This window comes from Alligator mississippiensis, chromosome 16 (assembly GCF_030867095.1).
Source record: "Alligator mississippiensis isolate rAllMis1 chromosome 16, rAllMis1, whole genome shotgun sequence".
In the NCBI taxonomy this organism is placed as follows: Eukaryota; Metazoa; Chordata; order Crocodylia; family Alligatoridae; genus Alligator; species Alligator mississippiensis.
The window spans coordinates 12,264,388-12,284,786 of record NC_081839.1 but is presented as its reverse complement, the minus strand read 5'-3'; the positions used below and the strand labels follow the sequence as shown (position 1 = coordinate 12,284,786).

At 47.4% G+C, this 20,399-nt stretch overlaps 2 protein-coding genes across 3 annotated transcripts; one reads left to right on the top strand and one right to left on the bottom strand.

Moving 5' to 3' along the window:
- Window positions 1–165: 165 nt before the first annotated feature.
- NDUFA11 (NADH:ubiquinone oxidoreductase subunit A11) lies at window positions 166–4,420 on the bottom strand. Its single transcript, XM_059719840.1, has 4 exons — window positions 4,007–4,420; window positions 2,311–2,403; window positions 1,640–1,762; window positions 166–333 (listed from the first exon to the last, which is right to left on the bottom strand). Exons 1-4 carry the CDS (start codon window positions 4,107–4,109, stop codon window positions 221–223), a joined length of 432 nt encoding a protein of 143 aa, XP_059575823.1. The 5' UTR covers window positions 4,110–4,420; the 3' UTR covers window positions 166–220.
- Window positions 4,383–16,788, top strand: VMAC (vimentin type intermediate filament associated coiled-coil protein). 2 transcript variants are annotated; one of them, XR_009457970.1, is made up of 3 exons: window positions 4,383–4,654; window positions 14,619–15,052; window positions 16,642–16,788. XR_009457970.1 is itself a non-coding variant. In XM_059719839.1 (2 exons), exons 1-2 carry the CDS (start codon window positions 4,464–4,466, stop codon window positions 14,974–14,976), a joined length of 549 nt encoding a protein of 182 aa, XP_059575822.1. In that variant the 5' UTR covers window positions 4,383–4,463; the 3' UTR covers window positions 14,977–16,788. The 2 variants fall into 2 exon arrangements, 1 of the variants encoding a protein (XP_059575822.1); XM_059719839.1 differs by having other exon boundaries at window positions 14,619–16,788.
- Window positions 16,789–20,399: the final 3,611 nt, after the last annotated feature.

Sequence of the window (20,399 nt, the reverse complement as noted above, 5' to 3'; positions counted from 1 at the left end):
GGAATCACTTACAGGAGTGGTCAGTGAACTAATATTACTCTAAGAAAATAAACTGGGTTATTTAGTTGCAGAAAATGAATACTGTACATTACCATTCCTCCAACTTTCATTTGATGTAGCTGTAGAGCTTGATATTGGTCATTCTAAATTCAATACAACAACCAATGATTCAATAACATCTTTAATATGTAATACATTATTACACAGAACATTTGAAAGTTTATAGCCCGGGAGGTGGTGCAAACTTCCAGCCCTCATTCTTGCTCATTTTTATAACAGCAGCCAGAATTCCTAGCCCAGCACATGCACCGGCACCAGTAGTAAAGCTGTGAGCTGGGAGGAGAAAAAAAAGAAAGTAATCTGTAACTTAGCAGTAAGTAAGTCAATTTCAAAGACTCTCAGATTTTTCTTTTGATACTGATTCTACTTTGACTGCAAACAAAATACAGGGCTGACTGGACGGAGAAGGCTAGGATTACCTTTTTAAAAAGTGTTGTTTTCAACCCATGAAGTTGGAGAAAGCGTCAAGCATCATACCTCACACACCTGTCTCCCATGACTACCAAAATACTAACTACACAGTTCACACACTAAAGTAATGTTTATTGCATTTTAATGCCACGAACTTGGCACGCTGCTCAGCTAAGAAATGTATAACTGGATTCTTTTTTTTGTGAGCATCAATATTTTTAAGCACTCACACCTAAAAACAGCCTGTAAAACAACAGGCCTAGAATAATGTCTTTGAAGGCTTAATCTGACCCTACAACCCTGTATTTTGAGATACCTTAACTCTGCAAACATGCAGAAAATTCTCAGAGCTGGCAAAGTAAGAATACCTTTCTTGTCACACAGCAAACCCAGAGTCCAATGACTTTTTATACCATATTGTAACAATGACTTTTTATACCATATCATAATCAGTTTAGCTCCATAACATTATAAGCCAATGATCTGCATTACCTAGGATGCAAACTCATTTAGCACAGAAACAAATGCAGACTTCTTTCCCTCAGATAAGTATACCGTTTGTGGTTTTCTAAGGGTATCCCAGAATTAATTACTTTGACATTACTGATGTAAGATTACAGTGACATTTTGGGACATCTTCCCTGAACAAAATATGCTGAGATATCACAGGAAAAAAACCAAACTTAATTTAAACTCCATTCTGTGTATACAGCCAGGCCAATGGGGACACCGCTGAGCTTTCTCTATTCAGTTCGTAGTTCATCTCTGAGGCTCTCTTATCCTTTACTCTAGCAACACATATTTTGGCATAAGTCCAGACCAGCTTAACTCTTCAGACCTTGACACGAATTGCTAAATGGAGCATTTCTTGGGGTGACATGAAAGGAACCCAATCTTGTAGGCAAGGGTGTCTGTGATAGTTGAAACTATGATGGGAGTTTTAGAATTTGCTCCAATAGGCAGCTATTTAATTAAGGATGAGCTCTAACCATTGACAGCACCTGTATACAGAGAGCACTTGAGCAGATAAGCTTTTTAATGTATTAAAATGATATCCATAAAGATTTCCAGGGTAAAGAGGTAACTTTCCTACACACATAAAGGTAAGAATTAGACAATTATTAATACTTCCTGCTGTATTTCCAAAACGATGCTCATCAGAACTTACTTCTTACACCAAAGACCATTCCTGAAGTGCAGCCTCCTATGAAATAGTTTAAAGGATCCTCTGGTTTCTCCCTGATTTGGGCACTGAAGCAAGTGGTCAATCCAAAAACTGCTCCTACTGTAGCTGTGAGGAAAAAAGAAAATAAAGAGCAAGCAAGGAACTAAAAGATACAGTATAGGGAATATGTTTTCCAAAGGCCTGGTGCTGTAAGAACAGATACAAGAGTTAGGGCTTCAGCCTTCTAGGGAACAGAGAAAGCAAACTAAGAATTTATTTCTAGAAAGAATCAGTAGGTTACTGAAGAATTACACCTTTTCTAGTCAAGTGAAACAAACATGCAGATCTGTTAAATTCGGTATCCATATGGCTGCAAGCTTGTTGTATTAAAAAAGATGTCAGCAAGAAAATCAAAAATGGTTTTGTAAAATATGGCATTTCTGTATATGTAACCATTTTCCAGATGACAACACGGGGCGGAATGGGGAAATAAGTTACCTGATATCAAACACAAGTGAATGGCAAGCCTGAGGATAAAAGCCAGCAGACCGTCCTGAAGCAAGTCACCACATCAGTTTCTTTCCTACCAATGTTATTTTAGTGGCCTATCCATACAACCACATAAAGACTTCATGCAAAAGACTCGTGTGTTGAGAGAATTAAGGCTTCCTTACCCATTGTGACAGTGCTTGTGGCTGCTACTTGCACAGCTTTAAGAGCAGGGCTGGTTTCCTTCAACACAATGTGATAAATTGAACCAATCAGGCCTGTAAAAGAAAAAAACAAAGATTAAAGAGCACCAGGACACAACTTTTGAAGAAGGGCATCATGAATGTTCAGTCCCATCATCACAAAACTGTAGTCCTTGGCTTACCTAACAGTTTTCATCAGAAACCTGTACTGCTGCTATTCCAAACAGTTTACTGAACAAGAGAAAGGGCAAATTCCTGGTTTGATTAAAAGCAATACCAAACTCCCATCGACTTTAAGCCAAATCACTAAATGGACTGTCTATTATTTAAAATATTTCAGCATGCCAAAATGACCTGATATAGGTAGGCCAAGAGAGGTAGCAGCTGTGCTAGTCTGAAGTCAGTCAGAAGGCGGGCCATATATGCATCATCATCGACTAAGATTCTTTTTTATTTTATATGCAAGTGAGAGAACAGGAGAAACAAACATTAAACCCACAGGAACAAAGGGGTTACAAAAGCAGGCAGGCCTGGTGAATACACATGGCTATAGCACTGCTTCTTCCCCATTCATTTAGGGGCAGGTGCCCCATGACCTGCTAGCCTCTCCAAAGCTCCCGCAGGACCTTCTCTGGTGCAGGTTTTTGTACCCTTGACTTGCTGTCTGCTTCAACCACAGGCAACTTCATATATCAGAACAAAGGCCACTTACAGATTTGGGGGGGAGGGGTAAGTGGGGACCAGCACTTTACTAACAGCCCTGTTATTAAAGTATTGTGAAGAATGATGCACTGGGGGGTGGGAAGGAGCACAGGACTTGAATACAACATTAAACACTTGCCAACAAAACATTTTACAGAAAATTGGAAGTCAAATAACTGGTGGGTACAAGTGTTGCCCTCTTTAAGAAATGGAAAAATTGAGTCACAGAAGAAAAATAACTTATCTAACCTAGTGCCCATTTAAGATGGTATAAGACACCATGGGTCACAACCCAAAAGTGGGTCAGGAGAATAAATGAAAAGGTCACAAACAAACTTTAAAAATGGATCCTAGTTTATAGGAGAAAAATGTGGAAACCCGTGGGATTTCCCTCGAAGGCTGGCAGAGCTCCAGCCGGCGAGGGGCTACCAGGGCCCGTGTCCCAGCAACACCCCCCTGCCCCACGCACTGGGGTGGGGCACCAGGGCGAGGGCAGGGCACGGGGTCAGGACTGGCCAGCAATGCTTGCGAGTGGGTCCTGGTACAAAAAAGGCTGAGAACCACTCGTGTACGAGACCTCCTCCTGTTACCCCGAAAATGCTGAATGAGTGCCCTTTTGCTGGGAGGACTGGAGAGGAAGATGGGAAGACAAGGCAGTCCTTGCGACACCCACCCACCCAAACCCCAACAGCTCTGGGCCTTGCACTTCAGCCGGATCACAGCTTCAAGAGCCAGGCATCCAACACCCGCTCCCTGCCGCGGGACGTCAGGGGCGCGGAGGGGGCAAACCAGGGTTATGCCACCTGGGGGGGCACCGGCTGCTTCCCGCCGCGCCGCGCCGCGCCGCGAGCAGGGCCGGGCCCCGGCCCGGGCGGCCGGAGCAGGGACCCGGCCCCCGGCAGCGCCAGGACACGGGAGGCCGCAGGCGTCGGGCCGGGCCGCGGAGACAAGGCCCCGGGGCCGCGCCTGTGCTCACCCACAGTGCCCCCAATGCGGGTCGTGAGCCAGGCCTTGCCGACGCAGTTAGTGCCGTCCGGGATCTCCCAGTACTTGGGAAAGTCGCTGCGAAAGGAGGGCATCGCGCCGGCGGCCTCCTGCGCCCGGGCAGCGCCTGCTCTCGCGAGCGCTGCCCGCTCCCGTCCCGGGGCCGGGGGAGGCGGGGCGGGCCGGGGCGGGGTCTCGCAGGCGCGCTCGGCTCCACGTCGCGGCGCGGCCGTCCGCGGCCGGAGCCGCCTGTGGGCGCGGGCTGAGCGGCACTCGCTGCGCCTTCTCGACCCGGCGCCGTCGGCGGGACGAGCGTCTTGAGGGCGGCAGACGGGGCTGCGGCCGCTCGGGCCCAGTGCGGGAGGAGGTGGCGGGCGGAGCCGCCGCGCCGCGCCCCGCCCCGGGCCCGCGCAGCCGGGCTAGCCGCCGGCCGCCGCGGGCGCGGCTCCATGTCGGCGCCGCCAGCCCTGCAGATCCGCGAGGCAAACGCGCACCTGGCGGCGCTGCACGGGCGCCTGGCCGAGCTGGAGCGGCGGCTGGGCGCGGCGGAGGGCACCGTGCGGGGGCAGGCCCAGAGCCTGATCCGCAAGGACGCCGAGCTGCGCGCCGCGCTGGAGGAGCTGCAGGCGGCTAAGGACAGGTACTGGGGGCGGGACGGCCCTTCCCCGGCCCGCGGCCCTAGCCCCGCCGCCGGCCCAGGCCCGGGCGCGAGCGGGGTGTCCCGGGGCAGGCCCCGCGGGGGGCCCGGCCGGCGGGGAGCGGGTCTGGAAGGCAGGTCGCCACGACCGCGTCGGAGACGCTGCTAAACCGGTCGAGCGGAAGCCTGGGCCTGCCCCGGTGGAGCCTGCTAGGCAGCGTCCCTCGGGAGGCGGCGGCGGCTGCTGGCACCGAAGGGAGGGCGCGGTCCTAGCAGGCGCCCTTCTCTGCCGGCCGCCGGCCCCCAGTGAGGACATGGCAGCAGCAGGGCGAGCTCAGGGCGAGGCTGATGCCCTGGGACCCTTGAAAACCCGCTTGGAACAACACCACTGTGCGCTCCGCTGTGGTGCGCGCCCTGCCTCCTTTGCAGTTTAAAGGGTCGGGTATATCTGACAAGGACAGAAGAAAAGCATTGTGCTACTAATTTTTCAACAGCTTTGTGATCAGTTCTTTGCTTGTCTGGTTTACTTAGCAAAATTTGTACAAGGACAGAAGTTAAACTTGACACACGGCTTGGGATCAGCATTTTCCTAATGTAGTGGCTGTCTCAGAAAATACTGTTTTGTCATAAAAATTACCGCTTACTTTTGCTTTTTTTAACTTGATTGGCTCAAAAGGCTTAGTAGGACCACTTTAGGGTAGATATAAAATTGCCTTTAGGTTCAGGTTGCTCACACTTTCCACTTTTTCCTCTGCATCATAACTGCCAAACTGACAGTGACTGCACTGAAATTTTCTGTGTCAGGTCTCTGCCTCAAAATTTATTTTTGGAAATTAGCGTTTAAAAGTTTGTCCATCTGAGAGAACAAGATCTGGGATGACGGTTGGTTTTGTCCTCGTTTCAGTGCAAAGGCTGCAAAATCAGAGACTGAAAAGGTTTTGTTTTTAAAGTCAGAATGAAGGCTTGCTTATTCAACTCAAATCTGTATGCCTAATGGAAAGGCAGACAAGGTTCTTTGGGTGAATCTGATATCTTTTATTAAACCAACTTAAAGAAAAAAAGTTTTTCCAACTATTTAAGTAAGCTTTTGGGTTTAAAAACCCTTCGTCAGGCTGAGGAAGTTTCAGCAGTTGCTGTGTGTTCTTACTGGAAACAAACTTCCTCAGGCCCAGAACACACTGAATGGATCCAGACCATGGCATGACAAGAAATGCAAAACCTGCCAACACATCTCCACCACCCCACGATTAGTACACCCCACAACAGAGCCATCAGCATCCCGGGATCTTACAGCTGCATCTCCAGAAATGTAATACATCTCATCCAATGCACCAAACGCCCTGATGGAAGATAGGAAAGACCAGACAACAACTGCGCACCAGAATGAATGCACACTGGAAATCTGTCAGAGACAAGAACCTGTGGGGCCACATTTGCCACAGGACAATCGCTCTCTCCCCAATCTCTCAGTTCTAACCCTCAAAGGGAACGTACAAAACACTTCTCAGAGACGAGCCTATGAACTTCACTTCATCAACCTCCTGGATACTAAAAATTATAGACGTTGGATTTATAACACATTATAACCTGCCTAACTTCTGACTCTCCAGGTGCCTCTCCACTACTCATCCCCCATCTCTCCCCCCGACCCAGACTGTCTCCCACCCACTGACTCCTCAGTTTACCTCTTCACTGAGTGCCTGTCTTGCATGCAGACCAGCCTCTGGCTTCTTTACTATTCGTTCCATCCAGGAAGAGTACACCCCAACTTACTAAAACTTCCTCAGCCTGACAAAGTGTTTTTAAACCTGAAAGCTTGCTTTTAAAAAAGATGTTGGTCTAATAAAAGATACCAGATTCACCCAAACAACCTAGCCTGCCTATGTCCTTAGGCTAACACGGCTACAACCTACACCCCTGCCTAACAGAAATGAATTTGTTACCTAACCCTTGTCCACCCCATGCCCTGCTTGTGCAGGAAAAAAAACGTGATCCTGTATTCCTTAATTTTGGCATTTTCTAACTTTCCAGTGTTTGATTTTGCAACCTAAATGTTCTTTAAGCATATTTTTTTTAAATGTATTTTCCTTACATTTTTGTAAAAGCAAATTGAAAAATAAAAATATCTCGAATGAACTATATTGACCTACGTGGGTCATTATTTCAAGCTAGGTGTCTGTAGAGCAGGCAAAGCCCAGCCTGAGGGCTGGATCGGGCCTGTGGTGGACTCCACTTCTCAACAGCTCCTGCCTGCGTCACTGCAGCTGGTTTCCATGGAGACAGCTCAGGGCCAGGGTTTCCATGGAGATGGGCCACAGTAGCTGGCGGGGCATAGTAGGTCTGGGAGCTGCTCCAGGGCTGGGATCTTGTAGTGGTGACAGCGTGGCCTGCAGGCAGGGAAGAGCTGTGATCTGCTGCCCACATGCCCTGGGCAGAGGTTTGCAGGCAGCAGATCATGGCTTTCCCTAGCTCCGGACCACGCTGTCACCACCACAAGATCCCAGCACCCTGCCGCACGCCCTGCCAGCGCTGCTGGGGCTGGTTTCCATGGAAACCTTGGCCCTGAGCCATCACGGGTGTTGCTACTACTGGGGTCTTCATGGAAGCTGACTGCAGCAGTGTGGGCAAGGGCTGCTGGGAAGTGGAGTCTGATTGCCAGCTGGATCTGCCATTTTTCCCACCCCTGCCTTAAAGTCAAAGGACAGACCCTTTACAGGTTTCCTTCGCTTTATGCTGTACACGTATTCCTGGAAAACCTCGCATTCACATAAAGGGAACCTACTTTACAATGTAACAAATATGAATATGTTCCAAGACCACAACTGTACTGATCCCCAGATCCATTTCTACCACTTTTACAAGACAATTTTGGTGCTCACCAACAGCAGACAACACACACAAGCACAGGGTGGTGGTGAGTGTTTAGTTGGTGTGAAGGGTGTTCGTTAGTGATGCTCTCTTACGCTTCTTTGATGGACCAGGAAGAGGGGTAGGAAATAAGCTAGCGGGACGCTTAGAAGCCATAATGGGGATGACAGCTACAGAAACACGTGTCGCAGACAAGCAAGGAGCACAGATCCACACAGGAGACTATTTTGGTGCACGTCACTCCCACAATGCACCACACAAAGCAGCTGGCTTCCACCACACTGATCGCGTAAGAGTAAATTTACCTTGCATATAATTAATTTTTGGTATAAAAAGGATCGTTGTGTAAGAGTGAATTTGCACATACAGAAACCGCATAAAGCGAGGGAAACCTGTACTACTTCAGCTAACACAAATATCTGTTGCAGTAGAAGTTTGCTATTCTTGGGGAAGCTTGCTAGCCTCAGCTGGGGAACAATACGTTTTTGCCTGCGTGATTTTAGCTAACTGATGACAGCAAAAAAAAAGTCCTGGAATCAGTTGTACGTTTTCACAGACAATCTATAATGGTTAAAACTTTCTACCCTACCTGCTCTTTTCATATTCCCTATCACTCCTATTTTCTTCCAGCTTATCCTTGCTTTCCCTTCTGCTCTTCTCTCTTTTGTATTTGAATAACACTGCTTCCTCCTCCCTGCTTGCTGGCAGATGGTCACTGAAAAATAGGAGAGACGGTCTTCATGTTCTCATACCTGGTGCTAAAGTGCCCCCTGCAGTCATGAGGAGCAGCTAAGGAAAAGTTCAGCCCTTTCCCAGAAGGCCTGGGATGGAGCATATCTAATCATAATGTAGTTGGCCATATGGCAGCAGTCAGGTTAACCTATAGGAGGCTGTGTAGTCATGGAGCAGTGATTCACAACCTTTTTATATCCAAGGAAGCCCCTGTTAGATTCAAGGCATCTTTTGGAAATTGGCAGCTCTAAACTTTCACTCGTTACTATGAAAAATAGAGCAATTTTTCTGTTAAAAACACCTCGGAAAAGCCACAACAGATAAATGTTTTTACACTATGAATTCCGATTTGAAATATGTAGGCTTATCCAGTGAATCCTGTGTAGGTGTTTGCACCCCACAGCACTCTTAAAATAATCTTGCAACACCCCAGGATGCTATGGCCGCCTGTTTGAAAATCACTGCTCTGGAGAATATGTGCAACCTTTGATTTCAGAGGGTCTTATCTTGGCCAAATTTGGGTCATGCAAAAAGCACTTCCTTGCCAAATTCAAGTCCCTGCTCCAAAGTTTGGAAGAGACAGAGCTTCTCAGTTAAATGCAGTAAGAATATTTTCACATGGGCAAATTGACTTTTTCTAAATAATCAGAAATTATTTAACTGCTTTCTTTGGGGGGGAAGGGGGTTAATAAATTATATGTTTTATAATGAAACGGTTAGGCAGCCTTAAGTATCACTATTTATGCTCTATTAGAATTAGCAAAAGGCAGGTAGCTATAAAGGTTTTATGGACTAACTAAGATTATGTATAGGGAGAGAGATAGGACAAGTGCACAAGCTTTTGTCAACCCGAGTTCACTTCCTCATATACTGTGAAAGGATGGCAAAGAGCAGAGTGTAAAGTGGAATGAGTGATTTAAAATACAATAGGTAAGAGAGAAGAAAGGAGGAGGAGAGGGAGTGCTCCGAGAGGCATACAAGAAAAGAACTCAGGAACAAAGGGGTCACAAAAGTTATTCCTGGTAATGAGATAATCAGTATCCCTGTTTAAGCCATACGGTCTCAAATTGCAGCAAGGGAAGTTTAGGTTAGATGCTAGGAAAAACTCTCTCACGAGGAGGGTAAGTAAATCACTGTAGCAGGCTACCCAGTGAGGTGATGCAAGCTCCATCCTTGGAGGTTTTCAAGACCTGGCTAGACAAAGCTTTGGCTGGGATAATCTAGTTGGGCCTGGTTCTGCTCTGAGCAGGGGTTTGGACAAGATGACTTCCTGAGGTCCCTTCTGACCCTAATTTTCTATGATTCTAACTCTAGTCTAGTTGGTGGATAATTTTCATTCTTCAATTTCCCATTCAAACTAGTTTTTAAACATTTTCTGCATGAGAACAGCAATCCTGAGGTTAGCAATGGACTGTCCAGGGAGATTGTTCTGCCACAGGCTTTTGTGTCTTTCTGCAGCTGATGTCAGGGCAGTCTCTTACATGTAGAGATGGCCCTGTCAGTCTGATGTAGACAGCAGATGGGCATTGTAAGCAGGTGATAGTGTATGACATTAGGAGAGTTGCAGGTGGATGAACCTTAGAACATCTCATTATTATATCTAGTGATGACGTGGTCTGTATTGGTGTGGGGACACACCAGGCACTTGGGTCCATTACAAGGCCTGGTGCCTTGTTGAGGATGGGAGTTCATTAGTCTTGTTTGAGAGAGACTGTTTGAAGCTGGGCTGTCTAAGCCAGGATAGGTTTGTCCCTGAAGACTACCTTGAAATGGTCATTCTTTTCCAGAAGGGGTTGGAGGTCATTAATGATGCATCTTAGATGTTCAAGCTGGGGGCTGTAGGTAACAACCAGAGTCCTGGGGTTGGTAATTGAAGCAGGTCAAAATGATGTCAGTCTGGCTTTGTTGATTTGAGGGGCTACAGTTTTGGGATGATATTGTAACTATAGGAGTCTGTGCTCCATATGCTTAAGACATTCATCCCAGTCAGTGGGCTCAGAACAGTTGTAGCAGCACAGAACGTGGCTGTAGGTGATGAATCTAATGGTGTGAGTAGCAGGGGTTCACCGATAGATTTTTGGGGCCAATACTGATAGCTGATTTTTAAGGAGGCATATCTGCCAATACCAATCTGATTTCCAATACAGCTGCATCCAGCTGGTAAGTCTTGTGGTGGGAGGGGGGGGAAGGGGCATGGGCTAGCAGATCAAGGCCCCTGCAGTGAGCAAGGGAGTTGGGGCTAAGGCTGGGGCAGGTGCTGCCCAGCTGGGGCTGGATGGGACATGGGAGTGGGGGTCCCGCTGTGTGCACCCCAAGAGGGCACAGGAGGGGAGCATATGCCCCTGGGTCTGCATGGGGAGGGGCAGAGCAGGCTGCAGCTGCGGACTGGGTCCAGGGCTGCACTTGGGGCAGGCGGTGGTGAATCTTGACTAATGTGAATTACTTGCCATTTCCCACAGGCACAATGTTAGGCCTGCGCCTCTTTTGATTTGAATCGGGTCTGGGACTAATGAGTCCCAGATTAAACCAACTCCCTGTTTTTAGCCTGCCCAAGCCCTCCCGGGTTCACCTGTGAGCACGCTCCTTCTGTGGCTGCTGCTCCAGACATGCAGCAGGGAGCAGAGTACAGGTAGGATCCGCCCCAGCCCATGCAACCGGTTGGGACCTGTCCTCTGAGGGAGCTGCAGGGGGTTGGACTAGATGACTTCCTGAGGTCCCTTTCCAACCCTAATTTTCTATGATTCTAACTCAAGTCCAGTTGGTAGATAACTTTTGTTCTGCAATTTCCCATTCAAGCTAGTTTTTTTAAATTTCCTGCCTAAGAACATCAATCCTGAGGTTAGCAATGGAGTGTCCAGGGAGATTGAAGTGTTCTGCCAGGGAACTGGGGGGGGCTGCCAGCACCTGGCTCCAGGTAGCTGCAGCTCTGTGCATGCCTCAGCCCTGATTTACAGGGTGAACCCTGCCAACCCGCATGGGACTGTGCTGGGCTCTTCCCTGCAGGGACTGGGCTGGGTTGTGCTCAGGGCAGGCGGCAGCAGCAGTGCTGGGAGGAAGGCCTATGGGGTGGGGGTCTGCAGCCACCCCAAAATTCGCCATAGCCTCCTCCCCAATCCTCCTCCCAGTGCTACCACCACCCATCTTGAGCGCAGCCCTGGCCCAACCTGCCCCGCCCTGTCCTGTCCCCGTGCCAGGAAGAGCCCAACCCCAGCCCACTGCTGCAACCCACCCCACCCTGTGCAGATCCAGGGGCATACCCACCCCTACCCATGCACTCCCAGGGTACACGCACCAGTGGGAGCTGCCCTCCACACAAGCAATGGTTCCATCCCACACCCCGCCGCGGGTGGGCATTGACTGCCCCAGCCCCACTCCCTCCCTCACCACAGGGACCTTGATCTGCCTTCCCCCCCTCCATGCTACTTCCCTCCCATTCCACCACAACAGACTTACCAGCTGGATGCAGCTCTCCATGCTGCACTGCAGCTGCACGCATGCCCTGGGCATTTATCTGCCAAATTATCCGTCACATCAAGCCAATTTCCAATACAGTCAGTCAATTTTCTTTATAGCGGTGCTAATCCAATATCAGATAGGTGTATCGTGCATCTCTAGTGCTTAGGGTGAAAGCTGCTGGAGTGAAGGTAGCTGTGCTGGCTGTCTGATTTCCAGTACAATGTGCTGTAATGTCTAAGAAATGAGTCTGCTACATGGATGGTACCACAGTCAGCCAAATTCTTCTAATCTCTATGCTGTCCTTTTACAACATCTGATTAAGTGAAAGTGGATTCATGAAAGCTTGTGCTCTATATGTATATCTTATTTAGTCTATAAAGGTGCATATCTACCCTGCCTTCTGACTGACTTCAGACTAACATGGCTACTTCTCTTACAATTATTAAAGCAGAAGATCCAATATGAAAGAGGCGCTGGAAGGCTAAAATGTGATAGGGATCACTTTGTAAATATAGGCAACTTCTTGTATAACCTGTTTCCTGATATCAAAAACCCATCAGGTCACTGTCTGATGAGATGACAGCAAATCTAAGTCAATAGGAAGGCTAGTTGTTTGCAAAACTTCATTTGGAAGATTTGAAATCAGGATGTAGGTGTAGTTCTTAAAAATTACATCAATTAAACGGTCCTGTAGCAGAGAGGCAGGGCAGGGTGGCACGGGGAGCCAAGGACAAGGGTGATTATGTGGGATTGCAGTGAGTTCTGCTGCCACCTGGGACTAAGGCCCGTAGCCACAGCAAGCTCAGAGCAGTGTGTGTGCAGGCAGCAGCACCAGTAGCAACAGCGAGGTGTGCCAGGGTCCCAGGCTTGGTGCTGCCTGCTGTTGGGGGAGCAACTCCCGCAGGGGCTGCCTGGGAAGTAGCATGGATCTAGGTTGCAGTACTGCAGCTGTGGCAGGAAGGTAACTAGTGGTTACCTGGGAGAGTGGAGCTGGGCAGTTTCATGGCAGAGTCAGCAGGGCTTAAATAGGAGAAAGTGCAACTGCAGGCTGCAAGGAGCTGTGTGCGCACTCTTCTCTCCCTGCCCCCTCCTTCCCATAGCACTCGTTTGAATGCAGCCAGGCCAGCACCATGCTCCTCCCATTCAGCTGAGGGCTTGCCCCAGTGCTGCAGTTCTTAGCAGAGGGTGCTCAGCCCACATGTGGATGCCATAGTGCGATATGGTCTTTCTGGACTTCAGGAAGGCCTTTGACACGGTCTCTCACCCCATTCTCAGTAAGAAACTGGGAGACAGTGGTGTTGATGCCTACACGGTCAGATGGGTCACTAACTGGCTGGAGGGCTGCACCCAGAGAGTGGTGGTGGATGGATCTTATTTGACCTGGAGGGATGTGGGCAGTGGGGTTCCCCAGGGCTTGGTCCTTGAGCCTGCACTATTCAACATCTTCATCAGTGAAGGGGCTAGAAAGCACCCTGTTCAAATTCGCAGATGACACTAAGATGTGGGGTGAAGTGGGTATGCTAATAGAAAGGAACAGGCTGCAAGTGGATCTAGACAGGTTACAGGGGTGGGCCAATGAGAACAGGATGGGGTTCAAGACTGACAAGTGCAGGGTAATGCACCTGGGAAGGAAGAACCAGCAGTACATCTACAGGCTGGGGAACTCCCTTCTCGCCAGTGGAGAAGGAAGAGGATCTTGGAGTTGTCATTGATGCCACAATGAACATGAGCTGACAAAGTGGGGACATGGTCAGGAAGGCTAACCATACTTTGTCGTGCATTCACAGGTGCATCTCAAGTAGGTCCAAGGAGGTGATCCTCCCTCTATGCCACACAGGTCAGGCCACAGCTGGAGTACTGCATCCAGTTCTGGGCGCCGCGCTTCAGGAGGGATGTGGCCAATATGGAGAGAGTCCAAAGGAGGGCCACCCGCATGATCAGGGGTCGGCAGGGTAGGCCCTACGAGGAAACGCTGAGGGACCTGAACCTGTTCAGCCTCCAAAAGAGAAGGCTGAGAGGGGATCTAGTGGCAGTCTACAAACTAGTCATAGGGGACCAGAAGACATTGGGAGAGTCCCTGTTCCCCGGAGCACTCCCAGGAGTTAGAAGAAACAACAGACACAAGCTGGCAGAGGGTAGTTTCAGGCTAGACATCAGGAGGTGCTATTTCACTGTCAGGGCAGCTAGGACCTGGAACCAGCTTCCAAAAGAAGTGGTGCAGGCTTCTACCCTGGGGGTCTTTAAAAAAAGGCTGGACGAACATCTGGCCGGGGTCGTTTGACCCCAGTACTCTTTCCTGCCACGGCAGGGGGTCGGACTAGATGATCTCTTCAGGTCCCTTCTGACACTACCAACTATAAAACTATGAAGACATGTCCATCTGCCATATGACCCTGGACTGGGAGAGCTGCTGCAGGACCTTGCCGAGCAGCAGCTGCTGCGGGGCCAGGCGGGAGCGTGCAGGAGTTCTCTGGGTGTCCACCGCCTGGAGGCTCCACCTGGTCATGGCACGGCTGTCCCAGCAGGTGGAAGCCCCTGGGGGTGCTATGGGGGGAGTACCTGGCTATGTGCAGCCTGCCCCTGCAGCACCCACTGGCAGCCCCACTGTTGCACTTGTTCTATGTAAGCCTTGCCAGTTCTGTCACACAATTTTGCCTGGTTCCACTCCCCCAAGTAACTGCTAGTTTCCTCCCTGCCGCAGCAGCTATGCAATGCTGCGGCCCAGAGATGCACCACCTCCCAGGCAGTCCCTACCAGAGCCGCTCACCCAACAGCAGGCAGCATCGAGCCAGGAAGTAAATGGTAAACGTTAAATGGTATAAATATAATTACTGTTTAACCGTTTAATGTTTAACATCTTTGATTTGAAAAAAAACTTTTGTTTGAGCCTATTCTTCTGTTTTCTTCTAAGAGAAATTGCTGCTCTTCAGGAGAGACTGTCCTCATCTGAGGAAACGATTCAGAAGCTGTTGAATCAGATCCAGGAAAAGGACGACTTAATTTTACAGCTGAAGCACAGGAGTCAACTTTTGACTAAAATCTGCAGAAGCCGACCTGCCCTAGACAATCTTCTGTCTTACGTGGCAGAAGGGGAACAGTTAGGTTCCATTTCAGAGAGCCAAAGCAGTTCTAATTCTCCAATTCATGAAGGGCTGCAAGAGACAGACTGCATGGCCAATCAAATATCAAACAACAAAGACTTCTCTCTCAGCGAAGATGAGCTGGAAGAGCAAGATTTGGATAAAACCTTGTTCGGTACAACTGTATGAACAAAGGAAAGGAAGTTGAGCTTTATTACAAATTTTTCGACACCATTTTTCAGACTTCATTTTTAATCTGAAAGAAGTAGGTTCATCTGAGAGTTCTTCCCCCACCTCGGGTCTTGCAAGTAGCTTATTTTATATCTCCATCACTATGGACTGGGGAAAGGGGGGATTGATTGTATGCCATATTCAAAGTTTGAGTATGTTGGGGCAATGAGGACTTAAAAGTTTCCTCTTTTCCTTAATAATGGGAACATTTTAATTATACTTTTTCAATAGCATTTGCTTTTCTTCAGACCCAGAAGATACTCCACTTTTAAGAATACAAGTCAGATACTATCTGTGTAGTAATCTTTCAGCTCTGTAGGCTACAATATATTGCTACCTGCTTCTACTGGTCATTTCTCAGTCTGCTGTATATCAGAGTGGTAGACAGTGATCTTTACAGTAGCATGGTTATATGATCAGACAGAACAAGGCACGATGGTCTCAGTTGCAGCAAGGGCTTAGGTTAGATAATAGGAAAAAAACCTCTCACCAGAAGGGTAGTAAAGCATTGGAAAAGGCTACATAGAGGCTGTAGAATCCTTGGAGGTTTTTAAGACCCAGCTAAAGAAAAGCCTTGGCTGGGATGATAGAGTTGAGAGGGTTGGACTAGATGACCACCTGAGGTCCCTTCCAACCCTGATGCTCTGATTCTGTGATATATTCTAAGAAACATAATTGCTGACTTCATAACCCATTAAAATATTGTATAATCATAGGAATTAAAAATCTTAAGTGTTCCATGCTCTATTATTTCAGTCAGCAGAAGGAAGACTTTAAAAATCAACAAAAGCTGTTTTTACTTGGAGAAGTTGGGCCATGTACTTGAAAGTGTTGAATTCCTAACCTGCCATTTAGATATGCACTGATATAATCAGTGAGATTTGAATTCACTAGTTGAATTCTACCTTTGTGTTAGGTGAAAGTCATTTTCAGTAAATTTTTACTAATTATTTGCTTAGTGACGCTTATGCATGGACTCAGCTGAGAGGCATCGGAATATTGCTTGCTGTGTGCCCAGATTGAAGAAAAGCAGGAATTTATGGCAGGTTCTTGGTGATGGGGGAGGAGACGATACAGGCCCCCCCAAGAGTGGCTGTTGCCCAAGCAGGGGCTTCAGGTTTACAGGAAAGGAATAAAGGAGGTACTTCATTAGCAAATTCTGTTTAATATTATTGCAGTCACTTATGGAATTTTAAGGAATATTTCTGAAATCTAAACTCCTAGGTATACAGGGTGGTTAGTTTCTGATTTGATCACTCCATTTTTTATTTTTCTATCAATTTTGATGATTTTAAGTGTATTTTAAATTTTTTACAATTACATTTATTTACTTTTTACAGCTTTTAAGATCAGCACTAGTAACTCTGTGCAAGCATTTGTCACTGCACAATGTAGTTAGGTGTAACCTCCTTTTGTACATAGTAAGTGCATTTTATCTATGGGCTACTCAGATCACTGTTCTTTCTAAATTTGTCTTTCTACAATTTTACATTATCAAATTCTGACTATCAGAAACTCTGTATGCAACATTCTATAGCTGAAAAAGTACTTTTTGATATTTATCCTACGTGCATGTTTTTTATATGTAATGGTCCTCTTTTTTTTTCTTCTTTTTTTAAACAGAAGCCAAAATGGGAGAATGGGTATTCCACTTCAAATATAAGAGTAAAAGAAATCTCACTTTGGAGAAACTTTTGCACATATACAATATATTCATATAAATAAAATTAATTTCTTGTATTTTTTTAAATAAACCTAAGATTTTGTTTACTTGTACTGACTAAAGAGTCCTTTATATTTTCCTCAAACTAGGGTGTTGACTGTAATGTCCCAATTCAGGTTACATATATTCTGCTTTTATGTATTCTCTGTCATTTAAAGTCAGTTATTCTTAACTTCTCCTTCATCAACTGTACATAGGCCATGTTGGGGGTACTGGATAGCTGTTGTTACATCCCTGTGGGCTCATCTACACATGCCCCTGTGGCACCATTGTTACTGCACCATCATTTAGTACTTCTTTTAGGAAATAATAAATGATGGTACAGTAACAGCTGTTACTGCAGCATGCTGGCAGTGCAGTTATTTTTAGCCACTATGTTGCCGTAGTGACATGCTCTAGCTAAGCACAGGGCTTCTGGGCTATTGAGTCCTGCCTAGCTCCCCCTGGGTCCTAATGCCCCTGTCTGCCATCATCTTTCTAAATTTTCTATCTAGCCTGTGGGGCCCCTAAAATGGGTTGATGGGCCAGATCCAGCCTGCAGACTGTATTTTACCCACCCCTAGTCCAGCCCTATCCATACTTCATCATGGTCCTCTACCACCTGTTCTACATTGGTCCATACATGTGGAACTGCTGAGGCTACAAAAAGAGGAGTTTCATTACTTTTTCTCTCTTTACCACCAATATCTACATGACAAATGAGTATGAGGCTATACACCTCAGAGTCCAGGCTACTGTGGGACCACCTCCTAGCTGGTCAACAGAGGTAAGCAGTGACTGGTCAGACCACATTGTCCTGGTATTACAAGCACTGGTGGCTGAACTTTTGCAAGACCACCTTCATAGAGATCTATACTCAACTGGCCCCCACCCTTTAGCAGCAAGCCACAAGGATAAGGGAGTCCCTGACCATGGAATACTGCATGGCCATCGTCATTTGGAAGCCTGCAAGACCTAACAGCCTTTAGTCCATGGTCAACCACTTTGCCATGGGCAAGTCCCCCATAGAGGTATGCCTGGCAATCCAGCAGGTAATAATACTGTGAATCATCTGTTTTTCTAGTTGTCACCAGTTGCACTTGCATGGGGTTCCTGAACCACGTCACAGCCATGTTGCCATCCTGTGCCTTGTGCAACACTCCTTACAGAACATCAACCACAAGGGTGTCTTCTCTGTCATGCTCTGGACCACCTAGGATGGTTCACACACATTGGTGCTGTCTAGTCAGGCAAGGGCTGTGATGCCAGGCTGTTCTGAAACTCCTACCTCCCAGGTCTGATTAGAGTGGAGATAGTTTGCTGATGAGGCTGTCAACACTGAGGTGCAAGGAGCGACTGACCCAGCATAGTTGCTTAACCCCATGAAGCCATACCTAGGACACCTGGACACCAGGAAGGAACTGTTCAACTACTGCCTCAGTAGCTACCATGCGACTGCAGTACACCTTTGAGTGCCTCAAGACATGATGGGGGCCATTAGGGATCTGCCTAGATGTCACTGAGCACTATCTGCTATGCTTCAGTGTGTCTGCCTAAATCCTGCATAATATCCACAAGAGCAAGGCTGAAGATTTCCATGAGTCCCTGGGTAGAAGAAGCAGTGAGGCTGGTGGGCTATTACAACATTATGGTGGCCAAACAGCCAAGAGACAAACCACCATAGAATCAGAGAGAAGTAGGGCTGAAAGGGACCTCTGGAAGTGATCCCGTCCAACCACCTGCTCAAGACAGGATCATCCCTATCTAAACCATCCTATACAAAGGCTTGTCTAATCTATTTCCAAAAAATCAATCCCATCACACAACTACAAGACATGTTGCCTTAAGACGCCTACATTTTGAAAGAACACCTTAGCCTGCTATGGGTAAAGTGGGAGGGGGGCAATGGCAGCCAGTGTCCTGCTCCTGCAAGGTTATTAAAATATACTTAAGAGATTCAAGGAAGAGGAAGAGATTCACTTCTGTTCCTTCCCTCTCCTCCCCCACCACTAAAGCAAAGAAAAACCTCGTATAATCCAAAGCAGTATTACCAGGGGGAAAAATTCCTTCCTAATCCCAGATTTGGCAATAGGTCTGACCCTGAGTGGAGGGATAAGACCACCTAACCAGGAATCTTGAGTTTAGTCCCAGCAGAAGCATTGGCACATCCCAGTCAAAGTCTCCAGCCTTGGCTGCAGCCGATACCCAATGCTTTTGAGGAAGGTGGAACCCCTCCTTCCCCACCAGACACCTGTAGCAATAGAAGGGGGAAAACCTCCAGCCAAACCCCACTGTAGCAATCAGGAAAGCCCAGAAGCTTGGGGAAAACCAGAATACCCTCCATTCTGTTCTGCAACCTGGGGATAGCAAGCATAACTCCACGCATCACACCCTCTTACTGGACAGCCAGACTCTTTCTGTATAATCGCCATAAACTTATCCTGGCTCCTTTCATCATCTTTCATAATTGAAGCAAAGCTTCACAACCGGCTTTTCTCCCGCTACTAATCATGGTCCTCTCCAATACCACCTGCTTTAGCTGGCAGAGTTCTTATTACCACCCAGCAATCTATCTCTTGCTATTCACAGAGCACTTCAGGCATAGCTATGCCTAGATCTTCCCTGGCTAATGCTTAGCCAACCTCTTCTTGAACACTTCCAATTATGCAGATTCCACAACTCCCTAGGCAGTTTGTTCCACTGCCTCACTGTCCCAACAATGCAAATTAGCAGCACCAGGCACCAATTAATGTGCAACTCATTTGGGGTGCTGCAAAGATGCTTGCAGTGCCACAAACCACATGGATCTGGATCCAACTGAGGAGGCCTAACTGGTACCAAGTAAAGGACTCTCACATGATGTATTTTACACCAAATTTTCCTAGTGATGCAGCCCAAAAATCACATTTGCTGTTTTGTGTAGCCTTGTCACACTGCAGATTTATATTGTGTCTGTGATTCACCAAGACTCCTAGATCTTTCTGTGCAGTGCTGTCATCCAGGCAGGTATCACCCACCTTGTATTTCTTGTTTTGATTATTCTTTCCACAATGTAGCACCTTGCATTTATCAGCATTGAACTTCATCCTTTTGACTTTAGACCAGCTTTCCAATCTATCAAGGTCCTTCTGAACTGTGATCCTGTCCCTCCAGCATATTTGTGAGGGGGACCCAGGAAAACCACTGCTAGAGCCTGTGGGATGTAGCACAGGAGGTGACAAGGCAGGAAGAAAGGTGGTCGCTGGTGTTTTGTTATACATGTAGCCAAGCCTTTAATCAAATATTGCAAGCCCAAAACCAACTTTTGTTGGGTCCTTGACAAGGGGGAGTTGTGGTGGTCAACAGCTTGGACACTAATGCACTGTGCAGATGGTTGGGGAGCAGTAAGCTAGGTCTCTCCTTTTAAATGATAGAGGCATGTCTACATTGAGAGGAAAAAGGCTTGGGGATATGTAAAGGTAGCAACACTATACAACACAAAACCTTTTATTAACCAAAAACACTGCAAAATAAAAACAAGGTATTTAAAGAAGGCTGGAGGAGAATGGGAATTACAATACTCAAGGCACCCATCAAGGCCAAGGATGCACCATGCTCAGTGTCTCCAAGAGAGGTGGGATGTCCCTCAGCATTGAATGACATAAGATCAACTATCCAAGTGCTTCTTGAAGGACTGGAG

What these genes read in the sequence shown, in the direction of transcription:
- NDUFA11 (XM_059719840.1), bottom strand. Translation starts at nt 4,109, where the DNA reads ATGCCCTCCTTTCGCAGCGACTTTCCCAAGTACTGGGAGATCCCGGAC. An exon ending in CACAAGCACTGTCACAATGG is followed by an intron (nt 1,763 to 2,310) that starts GTAAGGAAGCCT and finishes TTTTCCTCACAG; the next exon opens with CTACAGTAGGAGCAGTTTTT. An exon ending in AATGGTCTTTGGTGTAAGAA is followed by an intron (nt 334 to 1,639) that starts GTAAGTTCTGAT and finishes TTCTCCTCCCAG; the next exon opens with CTCACAGCTTTACTACTGGT.
- VMAC (XM_059719839.1), top strand. Translation starts at nt 4,464, where the DNA reads ATGTCGGCGCCGCCAGCCCTGCAGATCCGCGAGGCAAACGCGCACCTG. An exon ending in CTGCAGGCGGCTAAGGACAG is followed by an intron (nt 4,655 to 14,618) that starts GTACTGGGGGCG and finishes TTTTCTTCTAAG; the next exon opens with AGAAATTGCTGCTCTTCAGG.